The 22,118-nt window shown below is 59.4% G+C and overlaps 2 protein-coding genes and 1 long non-coding RNA gene across 5 annotated transcripts in view; 1 reads left to right on the top strand and 2 right to left on the bottom strand.

Annotated features, from left to right (window-relative positions):
- Positions 1-4,008, bottom strand: part of ATG9B (autophagy related 9B) — a 7,957-nt gene extending 3,949 nt beyond the window's left edge. The window contains exons 1-6 of the mRNA XM_029921437.1: positions 3,468-4,008; positions 3,311-3,354; positions 3,083-3,147; positions 2,739-2,900; positions 2,065-2,206; positions 1-578 (exon numbers count right to left, since the gene is read on the bottom strand). Coding sequence (XP_029777297.1) covers positions 1-578; positions 2,065-2,206; positions 2,739-2,900; positions 3,083-3,147; positions 3,311-3,354; positions 3,468-4,008 — 1,532 coding nt within the window. The remainder of the gene's footprint in view (positions 579-2,064; positions 2,207-2,738; positions 2,901-3,082; positions 3,148-3,310; positions 3,355-3,467) is intronic.
- A 1,647-nt stretch (positions 4,009-5,655) lies between these two features.
- Positions 5,656-6,387, bottom strand: LOC115277295. Of its 2 annotated transcripts, none has more exons than XR_003902354.1 (2): positions 6,130-6,387; positions 5,656-5,893 (listed from the first exon to the last, which is right to left on the bottom strand). It is a non-coding gene; the product is annotated as an uncharacterized LOC115277295 (long non-coding RNA). The 2 variants fall into 2 exon arrangements; XR_003902356.1 differs by having other exon boundaries at positions 5,656-5,889.
- On the top strand, positions 6,290-22,118 carry ABCB8 (ATP binding cassette subfamily B member 8). 2 transcript variants are annotated; one of them, XM_029921335.1, is made up of 16 exons: positions 6,403-6,515; positions 10,026-10,338; positions 10,710-10,865; positions 10,943-11,037; positions 11,171-11,276; positions 12,036-12,197; positions 12,298-12,383; positions 12,492-12,589; positions 12,997-13,102; positions 16,066-16,099; positions 16,305-16,441; positions 16,617-16,711; positions 16,862-16,995; positions 17,781-17,928; positions 19,422-19,672; positions 20,301-22,118. In XM_029921335.1, exons 1-16 carry the CDS (start codon positions 6,421-6,423, stop codon positions 20,424-20,426), a joined length of 2,142 nt encoding a protein of 713 aa, XP_029777195.1. In that variant the 5' UTR covers positions 6,403-6,420; the 3' UTR covers positions 20,427-22,118. The 2 variants fall into 2 exon arrangements, with proteins under 2 accessions (XP_029777201.1, XP_029777195.1); XM_029921341.1 differs by lacking the exon at positions 10,026-10,338 and having other exon boundaries at positions 6,290-6,515.

The following is a 22,118-nucleotide window of genomic DNA, read 5'->3' as shown; positions in this document are numbered from 1 at the left end:
AGGAAGGCGGCGGCGGGGCGGTAGGCGCGGGCCAGGCGCGCCCGCAGCTCGTGCGGCAGCTCGTTGAAGTGGCGCAGCTGCAGGTGGGCCAGGCGGGACCAGCGGCGCGTCCCCAGCGCCCCCGGCTCGCGCCGCAGCAGCTCCGCGTGGCTGTAGAAGGCGTGCAGCACCTGCCAGGCCAGCACCAGCGGGCTCAGCGCCAGGTTCACGGCGGCCAGCAGCAGCACCGTGCGCCGCCAGCGCGCCGCCAGGGCGCCCCGCTGGTCGCTGCGCTTGTAGGCGTCGGGCAGCTCCCAGCCCCCGCGGAAGAGCGAGAAGGGCCCGCGGAAGAGCAGCAGGTCGACGTTGAGCGCCAGGCCGTGGCTGAGGAAGGCGGCGCTGCCACCCCAGGGCAGCGCGCAGCGCGCGGGCAGCAAGCCCTTGTTGGCCAGCGCCACCTTGTAGTTGGTGTAGCGCAGGATGCGGTGGTGGACGTCGAGCTCGGTCAGCGGCCGCGGCTGCACGCACAGCCCCCCGCTCCTCTGCAGCGCCAGCAGGCGGGACTGCACCTCGGCCCAGGGCACCGAGCTGAGCTCCTCCTGAGGACGGGGCGCTGGTGAGCGTCAGCCCCCTGGTCCTGGGGGTGCGGTGATGCCCACACTCACCTAGACCCCAGCCACCCCCCTCGTCTGCCCTCTCCCCACCTTCCTCTCCCCGTGTCCTTTGAGGGGCGAAACCTGTCACCTTTCCCGTTCTGCCCGCTCTTGCCCTCTTCCAACCTTGTCCCTGACCCGGGCACTTCTTATTCCCTTCATTGTCTTCTGAAGTGTGTTCCTCCCGCCCCTGCCACTCTCAAGGTCATGAGTCATGGGCTTCCCAGGTACACCTCATAATTCAGCTTCTTCGGGTATTTGGTCTTGGCTTCTCAGGAGCACATTTTCTGGACACCCCCCCCCCCTAGTTTTTCACATAGGGCACAGAGCTGCTGCTGGGAATTGGAAATTGTCTCTCCTTCCCAGGCCTATCACCACCTCTTATCTCAGCATGCTTTGAGACAGCCCCCCTCCCCAGCGACCCCGACCCCTACTCCACTGCCCCCTAACCCTCCTAAGACACTGGCTGTGCCCATGTCTGCCTGGGGTGCTGTCAGATCTCACTTGGGTCTCATCTGCAAACCTCATGTTAGCCCAGTTTCACCCGGCTGGCCCAGTCCGGCTTAGTCAAGTCCCTCCAGGCCAGCCTCTCCAGTCCATCCCAGGCTCTCCCCTTCCCCTGGAAGGAATGGGGGAGGAGGAGAAAGAAGGGAGGAGGAGGAAGAGAAGGGTCAGCAGCCTCCTGGAGAAGCAGCGCTCGAACTCCTGCCTCCCCCCCATCAATGCTCCCTTGGCCCTCGCCATCCTCCCTGCACTCTGTCGGTGCTCCCCACTCAAGGGGGCTTTTGGAAACCTCTTCCCTTGGCCCTGCAGGAGAGCCATGTGGGAGGTTCTGCCCTTCTGAGGGGAGCAAGGGAAGCTGGCTGCAGAAGACAGCCTTTGAGCTGAGCCTTCAAGAAAGAACTCAGGAACAGAGTAAGGAGGAGCGTGGACAAGATGGGGAGGGAAGAAAGGGCAAAGCACGAACAAGGAGTGTGAAGCGGCCCACACGGTGGCTCCCTGCAATAGTGAGGGAGGCCAGAGAGGGAGGTGGATCACCCAACGGGGCCTGACCACTCAGTGGCAGGCTGGCGGGTCCATCTTCTCACTGCTGCCCACAGATGCTCACTGCCGCCCCACCTCCTGCATCCGGGGCTTGGAATGCCCTCCCAGCCCCGCCCAAATTCCTCCTGCCCTGTAAAGTCAGATGGATGCCCTTCCTCTAAATATCCACTGTGTTGACCACAAGCATGTGACCCTAAATCATCTTCCGTAACCCAAGAAAGTCAACAAAACTCCGCTAGGGTAAGGACCATGCCTTGGTACATCCCCTAACGTGACTCAGGGCCTCGGCAGGTGTCAGTGAGGCCTTCCTCCTGTCTAGCCCCTGCCCCTCCCTATTCTCTGCCCCTCCTGACGTGGCACCCCTCCACAGCACGCCTGCCCAGCTCACCGGGGGGATGTGCAGGGCCTCCCTGTAAAACACCTGGATGTCCCAGTAGCTGAAGAGGTTGCAAACTGAGCGAAGCAGCTGCAACAGCCAGAAGGCTGCAGCCAGGATGAGAAGGAAGACCAGCAGGGGGCTGGAGCGGATCCTGTGTGGGGTGGGACAGAGAGCAGCGAGAAAGTGGGAGCCCCATAGAAAGGGACACCAGACTTGGGGGGCGATGGAGAAGTCATAGAGAGGGGGACCTGGCTCAACCAGCAGTTCTCCAAGTGTGGGTTCTGGGAGGCCCTGAGGCCCTTACAAGTGTGGGCAAGGTCCAACTATTTTCAGGTAAGACAAAGGTTTTCTGCTGTTTTCATGCTCATTCTCTCATGAGCGTACTGTGGACTTTTCCAGAGGCTACATGGGTGACATGGTGTCGGCAACTGATGAACGTGTGCTGTGTATTCCTAGATTTTAAAGCTATCCTCAGCTTTGATCTCTAACGAGGTAAATATAAATGGGATTCTCATAAAGAAAAGCTCTTGGGCGTTCTTGGTCAAGTTTAAGTGCATTAAACGAGTGCTGAGACCAAAAACTTGGAGTACTGCTGATTTAGACCAAAGGACAGAAGGATGGGGGGGTCTTGCCTGCTCATCTCTCCCCCCCGCAGGCTCCCCCCCCCACCAGCTGTCACTCACCGCTGGGCACACTGGGAGGAGGACAGGATGGCATCCGCCAAGGTGACCTTGCTGTGGAGCAGGCCAGGTCTCGTCCGGTTGTTTGGTTGGTTGGCGAAGAGAATGTCGTAATCCACACAACGAAGGAGGAAGGTTGTGAAGGTGACAATGAAGACGAATTGTCTGGGAGACGCAGAGTGCAGCGGTCACGTCCGAGGGCGGGCGGGCTCCCACCCCGGCCTCCAGCAGCCCCGAGGGTCCTCCCCTCCCCGCGAGCCTCGGGGCTGCTGGGGAGGGGACCCGAAGCAGCAGGCACTGCTGAGGGAGCAAGATGCCGGGTCTGGGGCTGGGGACAAGCATCTCACCCCAGCTGGAAGACGTCCTCTAGCAGGATGCAGGCAAAGCCATTCCTCTGGTGGTAGCTATAGATGTGGCAGCGCGTCAAGAAGCCTGGGGCACGACGGGCCTTTCTCGGCGACACATCTCCCTCTCTTCCGTAACCCACTGCGCCCTGAGGGCCTCCCAGCCAAAGATGGCACCAGTGCCAAAGGGCCCTCCCACGCCAGTGCTGCCAGGCCGAGTGCAAAGGATATCTTGGTGAAGAAGCTGTCCAGGTTCTGGATGTGGTGCCAGGAGCCTGGGCACAGAGGGGAGAGTGTTGGCACTTGGCTCTCACCTGAGTGACCAGTTCACATCCTCAGGAGGCCCTAGCTTCCCCGCCTCATGGCCCCACATACCCCCCCTACTCACCTCGGAGCCCTTCGGGGACATGAAGCAGGGGCTGCTGCTCCTCTCCATGGAGGGGTGAATCCTGGGACCCCTCGGGGTCACAGTCCTCCAGCCGCTCATAATCCTGCTCAGGGATCAGAGGGCCTATCCGCAGCCCAGGAGGGTCCTGGGGGCATCGGTGCGAGGAAGGGGGAGTCACTGGCGCCAGGGGTGGGGTGGAGTGAGACCCCCAAAAGGGGGGAGCAGAGCTGGGTGTCGTCGCGGGCCCTGCTTGCGTTGTCGGGGTAGGGAGGGCACTGTGGGGAGGCTGAGAGCCCCCTGGGGCCTGCATCGCCGGGCAGGGGGGGCCCAGGGCCAGAGGAGGGACTGAGGAAGGGGAGCTTCTTGCGTGAGGGGCAGGGGACAGAGAGAAGATGGAAATCCTCCCTCTGCCAGGCCCCCGACATGGAGGAGGAGGAAGAGGAGGCAGCGGCATGGGGAGGAGGGGCAATGATCCAGGCCCCAGGTCTCCCCACCGCCCCAGCCGCCCTCTGTTCCCCCCCCAGCCCACTTGCCTCACCATGGGGCCAGTAGCTTCTCCTGGAAGCTTGGACAGGTGGGAGCTGCTGCCGTATCCACAGAGGTCTGGCTTGCCGAGCAGGGACTCCAGCAAGGATGGGGACAACAACAGCAAGGTGACTCAGTCTGGGCAGGCCTTGGGCGTCCCAGCTCGCAGTCACCTGTCTGACCACTCACGCCCCTTCCAGGGCAATCTGTGGCCAAACCTGTCATGGCCAGCGGAGCCTCTGTGCCTGGGAGGGGCATAAGCTGGACAGGCAGGGGCTGAAGAGCCCAGAGACACCTGCTGTCCCCTCCTCAGACCTCGAATAGATTTAAAGGGGAGGCCAGAGAGTAGCAGCCAAAATAACAAAGCCAAAGAAACTCCTACCAGAGGATTCTTAAGACTATGAAACTAAGGTGTTAAATCTTTGCTTTCTTAAAATCTGGTCTCCTCTCCCCTACACACACGCACACAGGGATCTGCTTTAAGACCAAAAGCAAAAAGAAGAGAAACAAAAAGAAGGGCTGGTGTTCTATGTTCTATTTGTCTGATAATATGAGGGGGAGGGGAGACTGCCGGACCGGGCAGGCAGGTTGGAGAAAACTGAGGAAAGAGCAGAAGTAAAGAAAGGGAGGCAGCCATTCTGGATGTGAGGCATGGGTTGGGGGAGCTTAGAGTATAAAAGCATTCCTTGGAAGTTCCATATGTTTTCCTCTTTAGCCTGGGAAACACCGAAACCCTCTTCCCCAGTCCTCAGCCAGTTTTGGGGGCCCCCGTGAGAAACATCAGAGCTGAACCAGCAGAGGGCAGCTGGAGGTCCAGGATAGGGGAAGGATAACTTGCATACCCACGGATGAGCTGGCTAAATTGAGTTCCTTGCTGCCACCTCAAGAAGGGGGCAGCCGGTTTGTTGGCATGTTCGACGCCATTCCTAGGGCCCTGAATCACCAGGTTTCCTGCTGTAGCCCATTCCTGAGGTGCTGACTCAGCTGCCCAGGTGTCAGGGTCTCCGGGGCTTAGGCCTGAGGGCTGTTGTAGGGGACACTCTCTGTGAAAGAGAGAGAACAAAGTGCTTCCCAGAGCGTTCACTGGAGGACCGTGGAGGCTTTCATGGAATTGCTCACAAAACACGAGACCAGATAGGCCTGTTTTTCTCCTTCTGTGCTGCCTTCCTGGGCCGGAAACTGTTACCAGAGCTTGGGGCTAGTGTGGTTTTATCCCTGAGCAGGAGGGCAGAGCCACTCCTTTGAAGGATGGCATCCTAGTGCCCAAGATGGAGTCCCAGGTCGCAGCGGGGCTGGGAAATACCCATCTCTCCGAGGCACTTGCCAAAATGGGTTACGTAGGGTTTTGCCTGATCTCTTTTCAACCTCCCTCACCCCAGTATTCCTCCGCACTCACATTAACACCCCGCCCCTACACCCAGCCCAACCTCAACCTAATCTGACATGTTTTCATACCCAGCTCCACCCCAGATTCATCGATTGACAGCTTCTCCACCAGCACCCCCAATTTATTATAAAGGACACTCTTCTCTCTCAGGCATCACTTGGAGGGGAAGGGGAATTGGATGAATGAACCTGAGCCACTACTCAAAAAGAAGTCACAGCCCATGGCGAGGGCGGGGGAGAGGGAGGAAGTGTAACTATGCAAATAATTACACGGAAGAAATAAATAAGCATTTAACAGAGGCGCAGCAGCTGCGCGGTGGAAGCCTTAGGCAAGTCACCCTGGCTGCGGTGAAAAGGCATCTGGGGGAAGAAGGATCCCTACGGCGGCCTCCATAAGCTGTACAGGACCTCCACACTAGCGGTACTCAATCGCTGAGCACGCCGAGTGCAGCAGAATCACCAGGATAAACTTTTCCCAAATACACGTGACTGCCATCTCTGGAGCTCTGACCTGTCTGGGAGATAGGGACGGATGACAAGAAACGTGCACATGTTTTGAAAAAATTCCCCAGGCCATTTTGGTCCCTTCGTCCCCTAGGACCAACACTCGACACTCAGAGGCCCTGGGAACTCTAGAGTCCGCCGACAGCACCCATAGACCAATAGCCCCGAGGTCGGGGGTAACGCTGGCGCGTAACCATGGTCACTCCCGCAGCGGAGGGACGCGCTAAGCCCACACACGTAAGCTCACCCCAGGGTTGACCCGGGCAGTGGGCGGAAGGCAATGCCCTACAAGCTCGGCCCCGCCCACAGCTGGGGGCGGGCAAAAAATAGTCGGCTGCCTCCAATCACAGTTCCGGAAGGAGGAGGATCGACCAGCTTTTCTTCAATCACAGCTTGCGACGAGATTGATGCGTCTTTCCGCCAATCGTCGCCGAGACGCGAGGGGGCTGTCGGGATGGGGGTTGGAGCCAATATGGAGCCCTCAATGGGATGAGGGTGAAGCTGCCGTTGCCAGCTGCGCCTGTGTTCACGTCCCATCATGTTGGTGCACTTATTTCGGGTCGGAATTCGGCGTGGCTCTGTCCCAGGCAGGCTGATACTACCCCTCAGCTTCCAGATATTCTCGGCCGTCAGGTAAAAAGCGACAGACCTACTTGGGAGTGCGGGCCGTTAACCGGCTGGCGGGGCGTGGGGCGTGCCGGGAGATGGAGTCCCAGGCTCGCGCGAGGCATGCTGGAAGTTGTAGGCCGGCCCGAGGGTACACTGTTACTCCCCAGGGATTGGCCTCAGTTATTTATAGCGACTACCCAGGTGCCCGCAGGAGACTCGGCCCGTCTGTATCCGCGTGTGGGCGGTGCTCAGGGAACGCTCCAGAGGTCGGTGACCAAACCCGGTCCGCGCTTCCCACCAGAGGGCGCCATGCTGCAAAGGTGTCCAGTCTGGGTCTGGTCCTGCTCCCTCCCTCTCCTCGTTCTTGGAATTGGTCCGCAATTTGGACAAAAATTATGAGTGTCCAGAGACATTTAGTATTGGTGTTGCTCCTAAGATTCAGTATGAGCTGAACAGAAATTGTTCCTAGATCTGGATACTTTCAGCAGAAATTAAAAAAAAAAAAAAGTCAATCTAGAAACGCGTACATGTGTGTTTTTATGTTTACACGTGTTGGTCCAAAGTGAGAGTGACACTGGTAGGAAACGAACGTAGACCCTGAAACTGAGACCCTGAAACTGAAACAGTGTAACTGTTTTAAGAGAAGGGACAGATTCCTTCCTAATCCTGGAGTGAATAATCTGTGGGCCAGGCAGGCACCAGATTGGCAGGGGTGGGTTGATACAGACTTGTGTCATTTTGAAAGCCCATCTGATTGAAAGATGGCAAGAGCTGGGCCAAGCTGGAGCTAGAAGTACCGTTGCTGGGAAGCAATTTGCCGGTTCTTGGCAGTGACCAAGCCCTGCCTAGAGTCTTAGTTTGGAGAAGATGAGAGAAGCTGGAAAGTAACCATGATAAATTATTAAAATGCTTGGAACAGTCCTTAGGAAAAGAATAAGAGTGTTGATACAGTTTAAACCAGAGTAAAATATCAAACAATATGCAAGCATTTGTGTGCCCACGAGCACAGTGACTCTCAAATGTGCAAGTCACAACACAGGAGATCATAAAATGAACATAGGGCGTCAGGGTCATGTCAAAGTGAATGCAATAGAGGGTGCCTAGTGAGCACGCGACTCTTGATCTCAGGGTCTTAAGTTCAAGTCCCATGTTGAGTGTGGAGCCTACTTTTTAAAACAAGTGAGTAGAGGGGTGCCTGGGTGGCTCAGTCAGTTAAGCGTCCGGCTTCGGCTCAGGTCATGATCTCACAGTCGTGAGTTCACGCCCCGCGTCGGGCTTTGTGCTGACAGCTTAGAGCCTGGAGCCTGCTTCTGATTCTGTGTCTCCTTCTCTCTCTTCCCCTCCCCGATCTTGCTCTGTCTCTCTCTGTCTCAAAAATAAACAAAACATTAAAAAAAAATTTTTTTAATAAATAAAAATAAAACAAGTGAGTAGAATACAATACACACTTTAAAATTAGGGTGACTATTGTTTTGTGAAGCATTTCAAATTTTGTGTGAGCTATGTTTAATGTACTGGGTGGCAATGTACAACATATTTCTTACCATTGGCCTCAGTGATTAGACAACTTTGCAAACAATGCAGTAGCAGGTCAGGTTAGATTTCTCCCTTTTGCGTTTCTAATGAGGGCATGCACTCAACACAGTTGTTTGCTGAATATTATGTACGAGAACTCTGCTAAGTGCCAGGAATGATGTGAAAAGGATAGAGCTTCCTGCCCTCAAGGAATATAAAATCTCTCGGGGAAATTGGACAATTACACAGGGCAAAAGGCAGGTGAGTTTCTCTGTCTAAAATTTAGGATAAACATAAAGTACCCAGTGGAAAACAAGACATAAAAGCCAGGCGGGTGGAATGGGCTGGAAGGAGTCATTACACAGAGGACCCGGGCCTCCTTGAAACAAGGGAAGGATGAGGTGGGGTCCCTAGTTGGGAGCATCTGAAAACACAAAAGACCATAAGAGTAAAGAGAAACATTATTCGTTTCTTTTTTTTTTTTTTTTTTTTTTTACTTATTTTGAGAGAGCAAGTGAATGCGTGCAAACAGGGGAGGGGCAGGGAGGGGAGAGGAGAGAAAAATCCCAGTGCACAGCTCAGTGTCATGGACTGTGAGATCATGCATGACCTGAACTGTAATTAAGAGTCAGACGCTCAACTCACTGAGCCACCCAGGTGCCCCTATTTGTGTTTTTACTTTTCTGTAATGCATATTTATTTACTTTTGAGAGAGAGATCGCATGAGTGGCAGAGAGAGAATCCCAAACAGGTTCCACTCTGAGTGCAAAGCCTGATGCGGGGCGCAGTCTCACGAACTGTGAGATCATGACCTGAACCAAATATCGAGGGTCAGACACCTAACTGACTGAACCACCCGGGTTTCCCCCATATTCATTCTGAAAAGCCTCTCCCCACTGATGACCTCATTTGAATCTTCGAGCCTCCCACCATTTACTCTTGGCCAAATAACTTCTGCTTGTAACAGGGTCCCCATAGCCAGGCGCCCTTCTCCAGCCTTCTCTCCTTTGCTGTGATCTTTAAGATTCAGATAACCACCGTGAGGGTAGTTATGTGGTCTGTCCTGTTTACCTCTTGTTCCCGGTGCCGCGCAGCAGAGCGCAGGCACACAGTAGGCACTCACCCCGACATTGCCGTGTGTCAATAGGGAAACCGCAAAACAGAGGAGGTGATTTGGGCCAATCTCAGATGACAAGATATTTGGATTATTAATTTCTTTTTCCTCCTTCAGTTGTGAGGGAGTGTGTCACCATTTTCCTTTATACGCCATCACATGAGCACTCAGGGCCTGGGAGGAGCCAGGGTGCTGGGGTGCACTGAGCAGGGACCGGGGGTCAGAAGACCCGGGGCCGTTCCAGGCCCTGCCACACCCAGCCTTGGGCACGGCCCACGCGGCAGACTAGAACAAGACTGGATTCTGCAGCCACACAGCAGGGTCCCCTTGTGTCCAGGTTCTGCTGCTTGGGGACAAGTTGTTTCAGCTCTCTCAGTGCCCGTGACATTCTCTTCCATCAAGTAAGAATAAGGGCATCTCCCTCCCAGGGAACGGAGCATCAGACACAGCCAGGCCACTGACTGGCAAGGTGGGGGCCCAGTGCCCAGGGTGGCGTGGGGTGCTGTCCCTCTCGCCTCTCTGCACCAGATTCCCTCGGGACCTCTGTTTCCTCGGCTGTAAAAGGAGTGCCTGCGGATTGGCTGGCGTCCGGAGTGATGTCCCACGATCAGAAGGAACGTGGGTTGGAGATGGCCCCCGACCCGAGGGGGCCCTGCTGTCTGGCAGCACAGCGAGAACGCCTTTCCGACTTGGTTACTGGCCATTGTCTCGCTCCTCGGCGACTTGGCCTGGATGTGTGTCTCTTAGAAACTGAGTTTCCGAAGGCACAGCCCTGGGCGGGGCAGCGTAGGGCCCTACGGATGGGGGAATGCCGTCCAGGGGCCTCAGCCCAGAGCCGGCCTGGTTTCTTGCTCCCTTGAAGTTCCGTCAGGCTGTGAGCCATCGAGACCGTTGTCTCCCTGCAGGTGCTCTGATGGCCGCCACAGCTTCTACCTCCTCAGGGCCATGGCCCAGCTGCGCTCCCAGCTCCGGGCTTGCCTCCTTCGAGCGCCTCCAGCTCCAAGCCAAAGACCCTCTGCCTGGCGCTGGGTCGGGGGCGTCCTTCTGGGCCCCGTGCTGCTGAGTAAGTGCCCCCGCCTCTGCCCTGTGGCGCTGTGTGAGGCAGAAGAGGCCCCTCTTGCCGGCTCTAAGCCTTGTGTCGAGAACTCCCGCTTTAACTGGAAGCTCTTCTGGCAATTTCTGCGCCCCCACCTGCTGGTCCTGGCGGTGGCCATCATGGTGAGATGCCCCTCCCCTTGCCCCCACACCAGGGACGGGGAAGGACCCTGCCAGGGGTTTGCAGAAGTGCCAGCCAGAGCTGCCTGGGGACAGCTTGTCTGCCCCACCAAGTCTCAGAATAGACATTGGGAAGCAGCAAGAGCTGGCTGCCTCAGGGACCGGAAGCTGAGGACCACCGGGAGATCCTGCACAGGGCAGCTGGGTGTGCGGGGTAAAAGAGTCCCCAGGCGCTGGCAGCCTGGCCTGGGACTCAGAGAAGCACAGGGGTGGCCCAACATTAACAGCTCCAGGAGAGGGAGGGCCAAGGTCAGGGCCAGGGATGGGGAAGAATACGGCCCTCTCTAAATGTCTGCCCACCCCCCCCCCCACAGCTGGCACTGGGTGCAGCCCTGGTGAATGTGCAGATCCCCCTGCTCCTGGGCCAGCTGGTAGAGATCGTGGCCAAGTACACGCGGGACCATGTGGGTAGCTTCCTGACTGAGTCCCGGAGTCTCGGCACCTACCTGCTCATCCTCTATGGCATTCAGGTACGGCAGGAGGGAGGGCCCGGGGGCCCCCGGAGGAGCCGCCTGGGTGGCCCTGAGTGCCCCAGCCTCTCTCCCAGGGCCTGCTGACCTTCGGGTACCTGGTGCTGCTGTCCCGCATCGGCGAGCGCATGGCCGAGGACATGCGGAGGGCTCTCTTCAGCAACCTGCTCCGGTACTTCCAGCTGCGGGGTATGGCCGGGGGGTGCTGACGGCCCCGGGGTCCCGATACGCCTAGGGGGAGGGTCTCCGCCTGAACTAACGTGTCCTCTTCTCCCCACCCTGCCATACCCTTGACCTACCACCAGACAAGATATTGCTTTCTTTGATGCTAAAAAGACAGGGCAGCTGGTGAGCCGACTGACAACCGATGTGCAGGAGTTTAAGTCGTCCTTCAAACTCGTCATCTCCCAGGTCAGTTCCCCAAGCCCCCCCACACACGTGTACACACACACACTCTCTCCAGTGTAGACACAGCAGGCCAGCCCCGCCCCACCCCGCCTTGCTGTTGGGCCCCGAGCCTAGCCTCACACCAAGGGAGAAGCCTGCTGTCTGGTGAGGGCGTGGGTGAGGGAATGGGGAAGTTCACGGAAGGGAGGTGCCGAGGTATCGTCCAAGGTCAGGACAGGCTGTTTCTCTCCTGTTCTGAAATTCTACCTCCCCGGAAAACCTTCCCAAGGACTCAGACGAGAGCCTTTCCTGGACCGGCTTGCCAAGAGCACAGTCACTCTGCCTGCCTCCCCCAGAGTGCCTGGCCCGCTGACAAGTGTTAATGAGATCGGGGGAAGGCTTTGTCCTGCACGAGCGATGTCCCGTCCTCATCCACCCGTGGTCACCGTGGCTGCTGGGTCACGCCTCACGCTGACCCACAGCAGTCCCCGGCGACGTCCCTGCTCGATTCTCTTTGTTAATTCCAAAAGCAGAAAGTGAAGCAAGTGGGGATTTGTCTGGGGGAAGGGTGCTGTGGCCCAGAGACAGTCTCGCCCAGCCTTTTGTGCCTGTTAGGAGAGGGTTCAGTTTTCTGACTGGGTGGACTGCCAGTTGGTCCCCTGGGGTCAGACCTGTGGCCTTGGCCTTGTGAATGTAGCGCTGTCACCATCCTTGGCCTTGGCCAAGTCCCCATGTCGTGGTGCTGATGCCACACAGCCTTCCTGGCTCCCTTCTTTCCCCCAGGGGCTGCGAAGCTGCACCCAGGTGGCTGGCTGCCTGGTGTCCCTGTCTATGCTGTCCCCCCGCCTCACGCTGCTGCTGCTGGTGGCCACACCCACCCTCATGGGAGTTGGCACCCTACTGGGCTCAGCTCTCCGCAGACTGTCTCGCCAATGTCAGGAGCAGGTATCAGCATTACTGCCCATCCTCTCTCCCCCCACGCCTCCCCGCCCCTCCGTTCCTGCCTGTCCCCAGCCCAGCCGCCTGCTTCTGGGACTCCTTGCAGATAGCGAGGGCGACAGGCGTAGCAGATGAGGCCCTGGGCAACGTCCGGACCGTGCGGGCCTTCGCCATGGAGCATCGGGAAGAGGAGTGAGTCCCAGGCCGGGAGGAGCGTGAAGCAGGGAGGACTCCCTGAGTGCACCCCGCCAGCCCTGCAGTCCACTGCTTTCTGATGGCCGGGCTGGCCTCTCTCCCCAGACGCTACGGAGCAGAGCTGGAGGAGTCCCGCAGTAAGGCAGAGGAGCTGGGCAGGGGCATCGCCTTGTTCCAGGGGCTCTCCAACATTGCCTTCAACTGTGAGTGAGCAGTGAGCAGGTCCCCCCCCCGACCCGGGGGTGGGGGCACACCCCCAGGCTAGGGGTAAGCTTGGAGCAGCGAAGGGCAGGTCCCAGCCAGGCAGGGGAGGGGCGGCTGTCCGCCTGCTTGATGTCCTTCAGACACCTGTGGAGCGCCGGGTGCGTGAGCTCACCACCACTACCACCACCACCCACACACACACACACACACACACTCACTCACTCACTCATTCACTCACACTGGTTTCCACATGAAACGAAGGCAGACACCATTCCAGGAACTTGGTGATGTCTCAGTTAGTTGGAGGCACAGCAGGGACCGGAACTGGGGATGGATGCCTGGGTCAGGCTCTGTCCCCTGCTCCCAGCCGCTGCCTTCCTGACTGCCTGTCCCTTTCCACACGCAGGCATGGTCTTGGGCACCCTATTTGTTGGGGGTTCCCTCGTGGCTGGGCAGGAGCTGACAGGAGGAGACCTCATGTCCTTCTTGGTGGCATCCCAGACAGTGCAGAGGTGAGTGTGAGGCTGTCCCCGCCCTGTTGCACTCCGAGGATGGTGGCCTGCCCCCCGGGGGCTGGCTGGGGAGAGGGCCCCGGGCACCCACGAGCTCCCTATAGGCCAATTCACTCACCCTGCGCTCAGGAATGCAGCTGCCATCCTTGGCCGCCTAAACAGCTCTGAAGTTTCCACGACAGCTTTTTAAAAAATTGGCCACTGTAGCAAAATACACGTATGTCAAATTTACCATCCTAACCGTTGGTACGCATAGAGTTGTGCAGCCACTGCCACCCTCCGTCTCCAGCCCTTCTTCGTCCGGCAGAACCAAAGCCACCTGTTAAACACTGAGCCCCCACGACCCTTCCCCCAGCCCGACAACCTCCGTGTCAGTGGTTTGCCCGCGTTGGGTGCCTCACGCAAGTGAGATTGCACAGCGCCTGTCCTTCCATGGCTGGCCCATCCCACGCAGCATAGTGTCTTCAGGTTCGTCCATAGCGTCGCCTGGGTCAGAATTTCCATCCTTTCTGAGGCTGAGTAAGATCCCAAGTGCAGATAGACCGTCTCTGACATGCCCTTTACGAGCTCGCCGCCATCCTCCCCTGCCCTTCCCGGGCCACACGGCTCAGCCCTTCCCCTGCCCTCCCAGCCTGGAGCTCCGTGTGCTTGTTGCTGCGCCATCCGCCCCCTCCGCCGGGCCTGTCTGCCCAGAGCGCTCAGCTTCCTTTGCTCAAAACCCCCAAGGCCTCCTCTCCTCTCTCTTCTGAGCTGAACCAGCAGTTCCTGCTGCCATTCCTCATCCCTTAGCTCCCCCACACGCCGTGTATATGAAAGTCCGTAAAGCGGAAGTAGATGTCACGATGAATAACAGAAAAGCAAACATGCCGTAATAGATCGTTGAAGACAAGGGACCTGTATTGCTGTCGGCCACATCAGGAGAACCGAGTATCACCCCAGACCCCCTCGTGCCCCTTCCCCACTGCTCCCGCCTCTCGTGGCCTGGCTCTGCCTCGTGTCATGCTGCCTGTTTCCGACAGCGCCCCTCGTCAGCAGCCTTATCATGTCCCAGGTGGCCTGGCGCCAATCCAAAGATGGGCTCACAGAAAAGACCCCCATCCTTGGCCCTGTTTGGGTCTGGTGCTCCCACATCTGGGCCCATTCACCCCTTCTCTGACGTCGAGACCCTGGGTGGCCTCATCCCTCCTCCAGCCTGTGACCTCTTCCCTGGCAGCCTGGGGGCGAAGAGACCCCTGGATGTTGTAGAGATGGGACCTGGCCCAGACCCCAAGCTGGGCCCTGGCCTCTGGCTCTGGTCCTGAGGAGCCTGGCAGACCCGCCCGGTTCTGTGCATGCAGTCACCGTGTGGCCCTGCTCGGGCAGTGCTGGGAAGGGCTCCCTTTCCCTGCATGTCCCTGCATGGCCCTCCCCCATCAGACTCGCTTCGTCCAGGCCCCCACGTCCCTGCACGGCCTGAGTTCAGACCCTTTCTTTCACCTCCACAGCACTGGCTAGCGGGTTAGCAGTGCTCTCTCACAAACAGAAAAGTCTAGGAAGTTCATCTCTGCTCTCTCTTTCTCTCCCTCTCTGGAGGCTGAATGGAGCGGCTCCCACAGCCACAGGCCATAGGATCATCCTTTGGGGGAGGGGGCCTTGCCCACATGGAGATTCTTCACCACCACCTTGGAGAAATTCAGTCTGTTTTATTTAGCAGGCTGATGTATTTCCTCCTGGGGTTCAGCAGGGGAATGGGGGAGAGGGATGCAGCCTCAACCTTTAGACCCCATTCTGGGTGTTCTTTTTGTATCCTTATGTCTCTGAAGGAGACGGAGAGGTCCCTAGACAGACCACAGTCAGGGCCAGGCCGCCTGTCCCACAGCCAGGTCTGGGCCTCCCCGGGAACGGGCCGCCTTCCCGCCAGGCCTCTCGGGCGCACCGTCTCTGAGAGCAAGGTCATCACACACCAACGAGCCGCGTGCGGCTGGTGTTGGGTTGCGGCCGGGCGCCTCTGCCGGGCCCTAATGGTCTCCGGATCTCCTGTGGAGAGCGTTCTCCCTTGTCATCCACAGATAACTCGCTGCCCTGGCTCTTCCTTGCTCGAGGCCTCCCACCCACTCCGGCACAGGCCAGTAACTCTGGGCCTGCCGGCGCCATTTCCTTGCAGGCCCCTGCCCTCCCCACCCCTGGCGCTGGAAGAAGTGACTTTCCTCTTCGAGAAGGACCCGCGTGCGCACTCCCAGACGCACACACTGTCGTGGGCCGGGCCAGCCCGGTCAGGGGCTGGTGACTGTGCAGCATGACTCACCGCCTTCCCGCAGCCGACAGCCCTGCCCGGCAGAGGCCACCCCTAGACAGATACTGGCGCCGTGCCTCACGCTGGGCAAGCCCGCACTAGCCTCTCTGTGGAACTTTGTTTTGGGGTCCCTCCCACAGTCTGCCCCCAACCCTGCCATGTCATTGATTATCTTCCTTCCCTGAAAGGATGAGCATCCATGTTTCCACCTTAATTAGTCCTCGCGCCCCCAGGAGTCTGTTGCTCGAGATCTGACCTTGACCTCTGGGCCTTGTGGCCTTGACCTGTTCTCAGCGCTGGCGCTCTCCCTGGCGTAGCTGGTGCAGGCAGGCAACGCGGAGCCCTGTTCCACTGAGCCCCGTGCCTGCTTCTGCGTCCATCTCCCTAGAGCCCCCAGGCCTGAGGTAGCAGACAGTTGTCACACTCATCTGGCCAAGGGGAGAACAAGGAGATAACATGGCTCAAAGGAGAAGCAACTTGCCGGTGAACTATCTGGCGTTGCCGGATCCCAGGGCTCCTGCCGTCCCAGATTTCAGGAACATTCTGTGTTCACCTTCAGGTTCCCTGTTTCCTAGCCTCACATGGGCATGTCCTCCCCGCCCCCGTGCAGCTGAGTCCCACACCCTCCCCTCTGGCGCCAGCCTTCTCTGGGGCTCCTGGCCCCACTCTTTGAACCTTTCTCTCCTCCCAGGTCCATGGCCAACCTCTCTGTCCTGTTCGGCCAGGTGAGTGGCAGTCGGGGGCGGGCCCCAGGGTGTGGACATCGGATCTGGGCTGGAGTCCTGGCAGCAAGCAGCGTCCCCTGTGTGCTGTAGGCACTGGGTGTCAGGTGGAAGGGACTCCATGGGAGTCCAGGAGATGGTGCTATGCTGCCGGCTGTGCCCGCAGACCCCACCCCTCCCTCACCTCAGCCTCTAACCCCCTGCCCAGGTGGTGCGGGGACTCAGCGCGGGTGCTCGGGTCTTTGAGTACATGACCCTGAGCCCGCGCATTCCGCTGGCTGGGGGCTACTGCATCCCCAGGGAGCACCTGCACGGGGCCATCACGTTCCACAACGTGTGCTTCAGGTCAGCGGCGTCAGCGGGTGGCCGGGGGGGTCAATTCCTCTGGGCTGAGGGCCTGTGGGTCTGTGTCTCCCTCCAAACGAGTCCCCCTTGGGGTACGGTGAGACTCAAGGAGGAACCGGGACAGAAAGGGGCCAGGAACCTGGTCTGACTAAGGTTCTCCGTTGGCTCCTTCCAGTTACCCCTGCCGCCCCGGCTTCCAGGTGCTCAAAGACTTCACCCTCACGCTGCCCCCTGGCAAGATCGTGGCCCTTGTGGGGCAGTCCGGTGGAGGTGAGAGGAGCCCCTCCCCCACCTGCAACCTTCCTTCCTACAGTAGCCACGCAGAGTGGCATGGGAGGAGGGGCCCCTTCGCCCGCCACCAGGGGCCTCCAGAAACCATGCCACCTCCCTGACCCTCTGTGTCCCCATCCAATTCGCCAGGAAAGACCACGGTTGCTTCCCTGCTCGAGCGCTTCTACGACCCCACGGCCGGCGCAGTGACCCTGGATGGGCGGGACCTGCGGACCCTCGATCCCTCCTGGCTCCGGGGCCAGGTGATCGGCTTCATCAGCCAGGTGGGGAGAGGACAGGCTTCCCGGTGGCAAGTGTGTCTATGGCCTGCAGCCGCTCTCTGTCTTTTCTCTCGGTCCTTACTGCACGCGAGCCTTTCCCCTCTTCCTCCCTCCCAGCCTTCACCCCCTGCTCTCTGTGGGGCAGGAGCAGGGGGCTGCGGGCTTTCTGACTGGCTCCCCCGCGGTCATGGGATCTGGGACTTGCCCTCCCCGGCCCACCGCAGCTCTGCCCTCACCTCACCAGGGCAGGACCTCGGCTCCTCCCTTATTGCCATCCAAGCAGGTGCACTCTTTTAGGACCCCTGGGTCCTCTGACAAACCTGTGGTGTCTAGAAGGTCTAGAGACCCCCACCCCTGACTAAGCAAGGCCCCACGGCCCTACCCTGAAGCCCTTGGCCCCATTTCTTTCCTCCTGTGTGAGGTGGCACTGTCCAGAGAGGGTCCACCCTGCCCCTGCGAGTGGATAAAGAGGGCACCCTCACCAACCTACCACTGTGGAGAAAGCCAGAATGCACGCCCCTTCCTCCCGCTCTCTCCAGAGAGGAGGGGCTTTGCCAGGCCGGCTGGCCCAGCCACTTCCCCATCCCACTCTTGAGGGACCCCATGCCCAGCAGGGGGCTCGGCCTCTCCCCACTTTGGTAGGTCTCTCTGTTCGTGTTAGACTTGTAACTTTGCACTGCCCTCACCTGCCCTCCAAGAGGCCCGTTCTGGGGTGGCAAAAATTGCCGTTTCCAGGGCTTGGGGCAAAGTCAGAATGTTCGTTTTGGACCCCTCTCCTCCACCCACAGGAGCCAGTCCTGTTCGGAACGACAATCATGGAGAACATCCGTTTTGGGAAGCTGGGCGCCTCGGATGAGGAGGTTTACACAGCTGCCCAGGAGGCCAATGCCCACGAGTTCATCCGCAGCTTCCCCGAGGGCTACAACACCATCGTCGGTGAGTCCTGGGCAGTGCCCTCGAGAACGGGCTACGGGAGCCCAGGCCTGGCATCGGGGAAGGCGAGGCCTGCGGCCAAGGGGGGCAGACATGGACCCGTTGTTGAGCCACACACAGGCTGCAGAGATGGGGAGGCCACAGGAGGTGCAGGTGCAGAACCCGGCCGGGGACACTGGCAAGGGTGCCTGCGGTGCTGGGGACCTCCAGAGCCTAATTACCAGCAGCCTCTGTGGGCTAAGACCGGACCAGAAGCACTGGACTGTTGTCTTCTGGTAATTTCTTGTGCTTCAGGCTCTTGTTTCATTCCTACCTTTCTATTCCTTAATTTCTTTTTTTTTTTTAATGTTTATTTATTACTGAGACAGAGAGAAATAGAGCATAAATGGGGGAGAGACAGAGAGAGAGGGAGACACAGAATCTGAAGCAGACTTCAGGCTCTGAGCTGTCAGCACAGAGCCCGATGCAGGGCTCGAACATATCAACCGTGAGATCATGACCTGAGCCGAAGTCCATCACTTAATCAATGAGTCCCCCCAAGGCGCCCCTACCCCTTAATTTCAAAGTACTTCCATCTAGCTACCCACAGGGATTGATGAGACTGAACAGGCCTCCCTTCTGACCTATCTAGAGAAAGGCTTTTGTGGTTCTGGAACATTCCAATGTCGTAGCCTCCCACTAGAATATTCATATTGAGGCTTGCAGCTTTGTGCATTCATCTCAGAGGTCTTGTTTTCAACCTTTGGGGCCATGTTTATCATCCCAAGTCTTTGGCTCTGTTGCGGAATGTTCCAGCACATCTCTAGGTATAGACATACCTGGGGTTCTCAGCTCTTCTTGAAACTTAGGCCTCAGTCTGGCAGAGCTTCAGGCTGGCAACACCCCTGGCTACGCTCCGTTACTGATACAGTGCATTCTGGTCACTGCCCAGAGCCCACCCCCCCCACCCCCAATTAGAGATTCTGTGCCCACACCTCTCTTGAGCGCCACCTTCCGTGTCCCTGGTGCTCTTTTCCGCTCCCAGGCTGCCCCCTCTGCTGTATCCTGTGAGCACGGAAGACCCCAAGTGTGGTCTTCCCAGAATGCCCTGGGGCAGGTTGTCACCACACTCCAGGGCCCACCTCTAGGTCATGGATGTCCCCACGGCGGCAGAGACCCAGCAGGCCAGGAGAAGGCGGCTAGAGCCGCAGGTCCAGGCATGGCTCTGAGCTCCTGCTCCGGCGTGGGAGGGTCACTGGGTGTCTCCAGGGCTCACTGAGTCCTGCGTGTGTGCCCCTCCCTCTGTCTGGTGGGAGTGCACGCGTGCGTTTGCACAGGGTCATGGGGTCAGGACGCAGACCCATCAGAGGCAGGACAAATGTGCACAGTGGAAGGTGGGAAGCCCGAGGGACCAGATGGAAAGTTCCAGACGGCCCAGGTGTCCCTCTGAGGGGCCATCCCCCAAGTGCAGAGCTGAAGATCGCTTCAAGGCCCCGCCCTGTCCCCGTCCTCCCCAGGTGAGCGGGGCGCAACCCTGTCTGGTGGCCAGAAGCAGCGCCTCGCCATCGCCCGTGCCCTCGTCAAGCAGCCCACCGTGCTGATCCTGGATGAGGCGACCAGCGCACTAGACTCGGAGTCCGAGCGCGTCGTGCAGGAGGCCCTGGACCGCGCCAGCGCCGGCCGCACGGTGTTGGTCATCGCGCACCGGCTCAGCACCGTGCGGGGGGCCCACCACATCGTCGTCATGGCCCACGGTCGAGTCTGCGAGGTCAGCTGGGGGCCGGGCAGCAGGTTGGGACAGTTTTGGCCGCGGACCCAGTGGAAAGAGTGGCCCAGCTGGACTGTGTGAGGGTCTGGCCTGGCCCTGGGGGCCTGGGGCATGTTCCGGAAGCAGCGCCCTGTGCAGACTCAGGAATTCCTGCCCTGGCCTCTCAGCACCCGTTTCTTCCACTGTCCTGGGGCGGGGGAGCAGAGCTACCTCGTGACTCCCAGGACCGAAGGGAAGGGACTCGGAGAAGTGTGGAGCGTTAGGGAGAAGGGGCCTAGGGGCAGAGGCAGCACCAGGGACCCGGGCGAGGGGCCGGCCGGGAGCCGTTCTCCAGAGGCTGGCCTGCAGCAAGGCCAGGAGGCTGCGTGAGGTCTGGCCCCCAGCTCCCAGCTGCTCACTCCTCTGGGTTCCGTAAGGGAGACAGAAGGACTCAGATGCTCTTCCAAAACCCAGCTAAGCAGGGAGACGGTGCTAGCGAGTTCAGACATGCCAGTGCCCTGGGTGCTCAGCGTCTCCAGGAGGGACACTGGCTGGGAAGCCCGTGAGCCCGATGGCTGGTGAGAGGCCAGCCTTCCCAGGGCTGTGAACTGGGTTGGGGTGACCATCGGGCCCTCCTTCCTCCCTCCAGGCGGGGACCCATGAAGAGCTCCTGAAGAAGGGCGGGCTCTACGCGGAGCTCATCCGGAGACAGGCGCTGGATGTCCCAGCTCCCGAGATGCCCAGAGACCCCAGGACCCGCCACGCCAAGTCCTGAGAGCGGCTGTTGAAGGGCTCCTTGCTGCCGAGCACCGGCGCCCAGGACTGGGGCTCACCTCGGGAGCTCCCAGGGACCAAACACCCAGGAAGCTGGGGTGTGGGCTGCTGCTCCCCAGCTCACAGTGCAACCTGGGCCTCTCGCTAAGCTGGGGGGGGGTGGTGAGGAGTGGGACCACTCCCGGCCCCCTGCTTCCCCCCCCTGCCTGCCTCCCTCCCTCCCACCAGAGACATGAGTCATTAGGCTGCACAGAGGGGGCGGCAGAATCCCCAGGTCCCTGCTCTGGTCCTTCCCTCTTCCCAGACCCTCCCGGCCCTTCCCAAGAACCCTGCCAAGTTACCCCCCTGCCTGATAGCCGAAAAGCGCCCAAGCCCTGCCTCTGTATAAACCAGTGCCAGGGAGCAGGGACAGGAGTTCACACTAGAGTTCCCCACACCCAGCAGGACCTCACCTTCCTGGCCGAGCCCCCTCTGCGCTCCGTCCCCACTGCCTCTCTGAGCCCCGGGAGAAGGAGCCGGCCCCTTGGGCCAGCGCCTTGAACCCAAGTTCTCCTCCTGAGAACAGCTTCCCCTCCTGCTCCCCACTCTGTGAATCACGGCCCTTTTTCTAGACTGCATCCCCCCCCACACACACACACACACTCCCGTCCAGCGAAACAGGTGCCCCACGTGCCCCCGGCCCCTGGGAAGGGGGGGAGGGGCATGGCGCGCCTCAGTCTGTTCCACGAGGAGCTTCCGGCTCACCGGGCCGACTCACCCCTGCCCTGGCCCCGTGCACCTCATCCCCGCCACCCTGTGAGGTGGTGGACACCCTCCCACACGAGGATACCCAGTTCTGAAGGAGACTGAGCGGGAGCCGGCACACACCCCAGACTCCAGCCGTGGGGGTCATATGGTGCTAGCAGCCACCAAACCTCTGGGGAGAAGGCAGTGCTTTGCCCCCAGGCTCACAAACTCGGTTGGATTCATCCTGTGGCGCTGAAGGGCAGTGCCCTGTTCCTGGGCGGCAGCCATGGTAGGACGAGCAGAGCCCGCTGTAGCCAGAGGCCAGCCTGGAAGAAGCAGCAGGTGTGCGTGCAGGAGCCTGGGGTTAGAGGCCCTCTTCTGGGTGTGGCTTGGGAGCACATGCTACTCTGGGGACAAAGCACCTGAAATGTCCCAGGGCCACAGCCACCCTGGTTTGATACCTGCTTCCTCACTGATCAGAGGTCACTTCTGGGGTGGCCGCAGCCCAGGGTGGGGCAGAGCACAGACTGGCCCACCCAGGAAGGGCAGCCCCGAGCCAGCCTCAGCTCCCAGCCAAGTCCACGCCGGCCTGCCTGACCCCTCGGGTTCCTGCTCCCCCAGCCCCCCCAGAGACCCCTCCTGACACCAGACTCCGGTCTCCCCAGACCTCTTCCAGGCAGCCTCCCCAAGTCCTAGCACCCTCCACCGCCACCCCAGGGAAGTAGTGAGGTCTGTGGTGGGCCTTGAGCCGGAAGGCTGTGCGGTCAGCCTCACGCTCGCCATGTGGCCTCGGCCTCAACCGTGGCTCCTGCAACTTAAACGTGGGTCGTAAGCCTGGCGGTACCTCATCTTGAGAGTTTAAGAGTTGAAACGGGATAGTCTGTGGTCAAGTACTTAAAACTCCCCATGCTGCAGCCTCAGAAGCCAGTCACGTGTACAATAAAGCGTGGTTCACCTCCTTCCAAGA

The sequence above is a fragment of the Suricata suricatta genome, chromosome 2 (assembly GCF_006229205.1).
Source record: "Suricata suricatta isolate VVHF042 chromosome 2, meerkat_22Aug2017_6uvM2_HiC, whole genome shotgun sequence".
Taxonomy (NCBI): domain Eukaryota; kingdom Metazoa; phylum Chordata; class Mammalia; order Carnivora; family Herpestidae; genus Suricata; species Suricata suricatta.
Note: the sequence above shows the minus strand (reverse complement) of the source record. Positions and strands in the feature narration are given on the sequence as shown.

Excerpts from the sequence above, each read along its gene's own strand:
- ABCB8 (XM_029921335.1), top strand. The coding sequence starts at position 6,421 with ATGTTGGTGCACTTATTTCGGGTCGGAATTCGGCGTGGCTCTGTCCCA. Across the intron at positions 6,516-10,025 it reads CAGATATTCTCGGCCGTCAG|GTGCTCTGATGGCCGCCACA; the intron begins GTAAAAAGCGAC and ends GTCTCCCTGCAG. Across the intron at positions 11,038-11,170 it reads CTCTTCAGCAACCTGCTCCG|ACAAGATATTGCTTTCTTTG; the intron begins GTACTTCCAGCT and ends ACCTACCACCAG.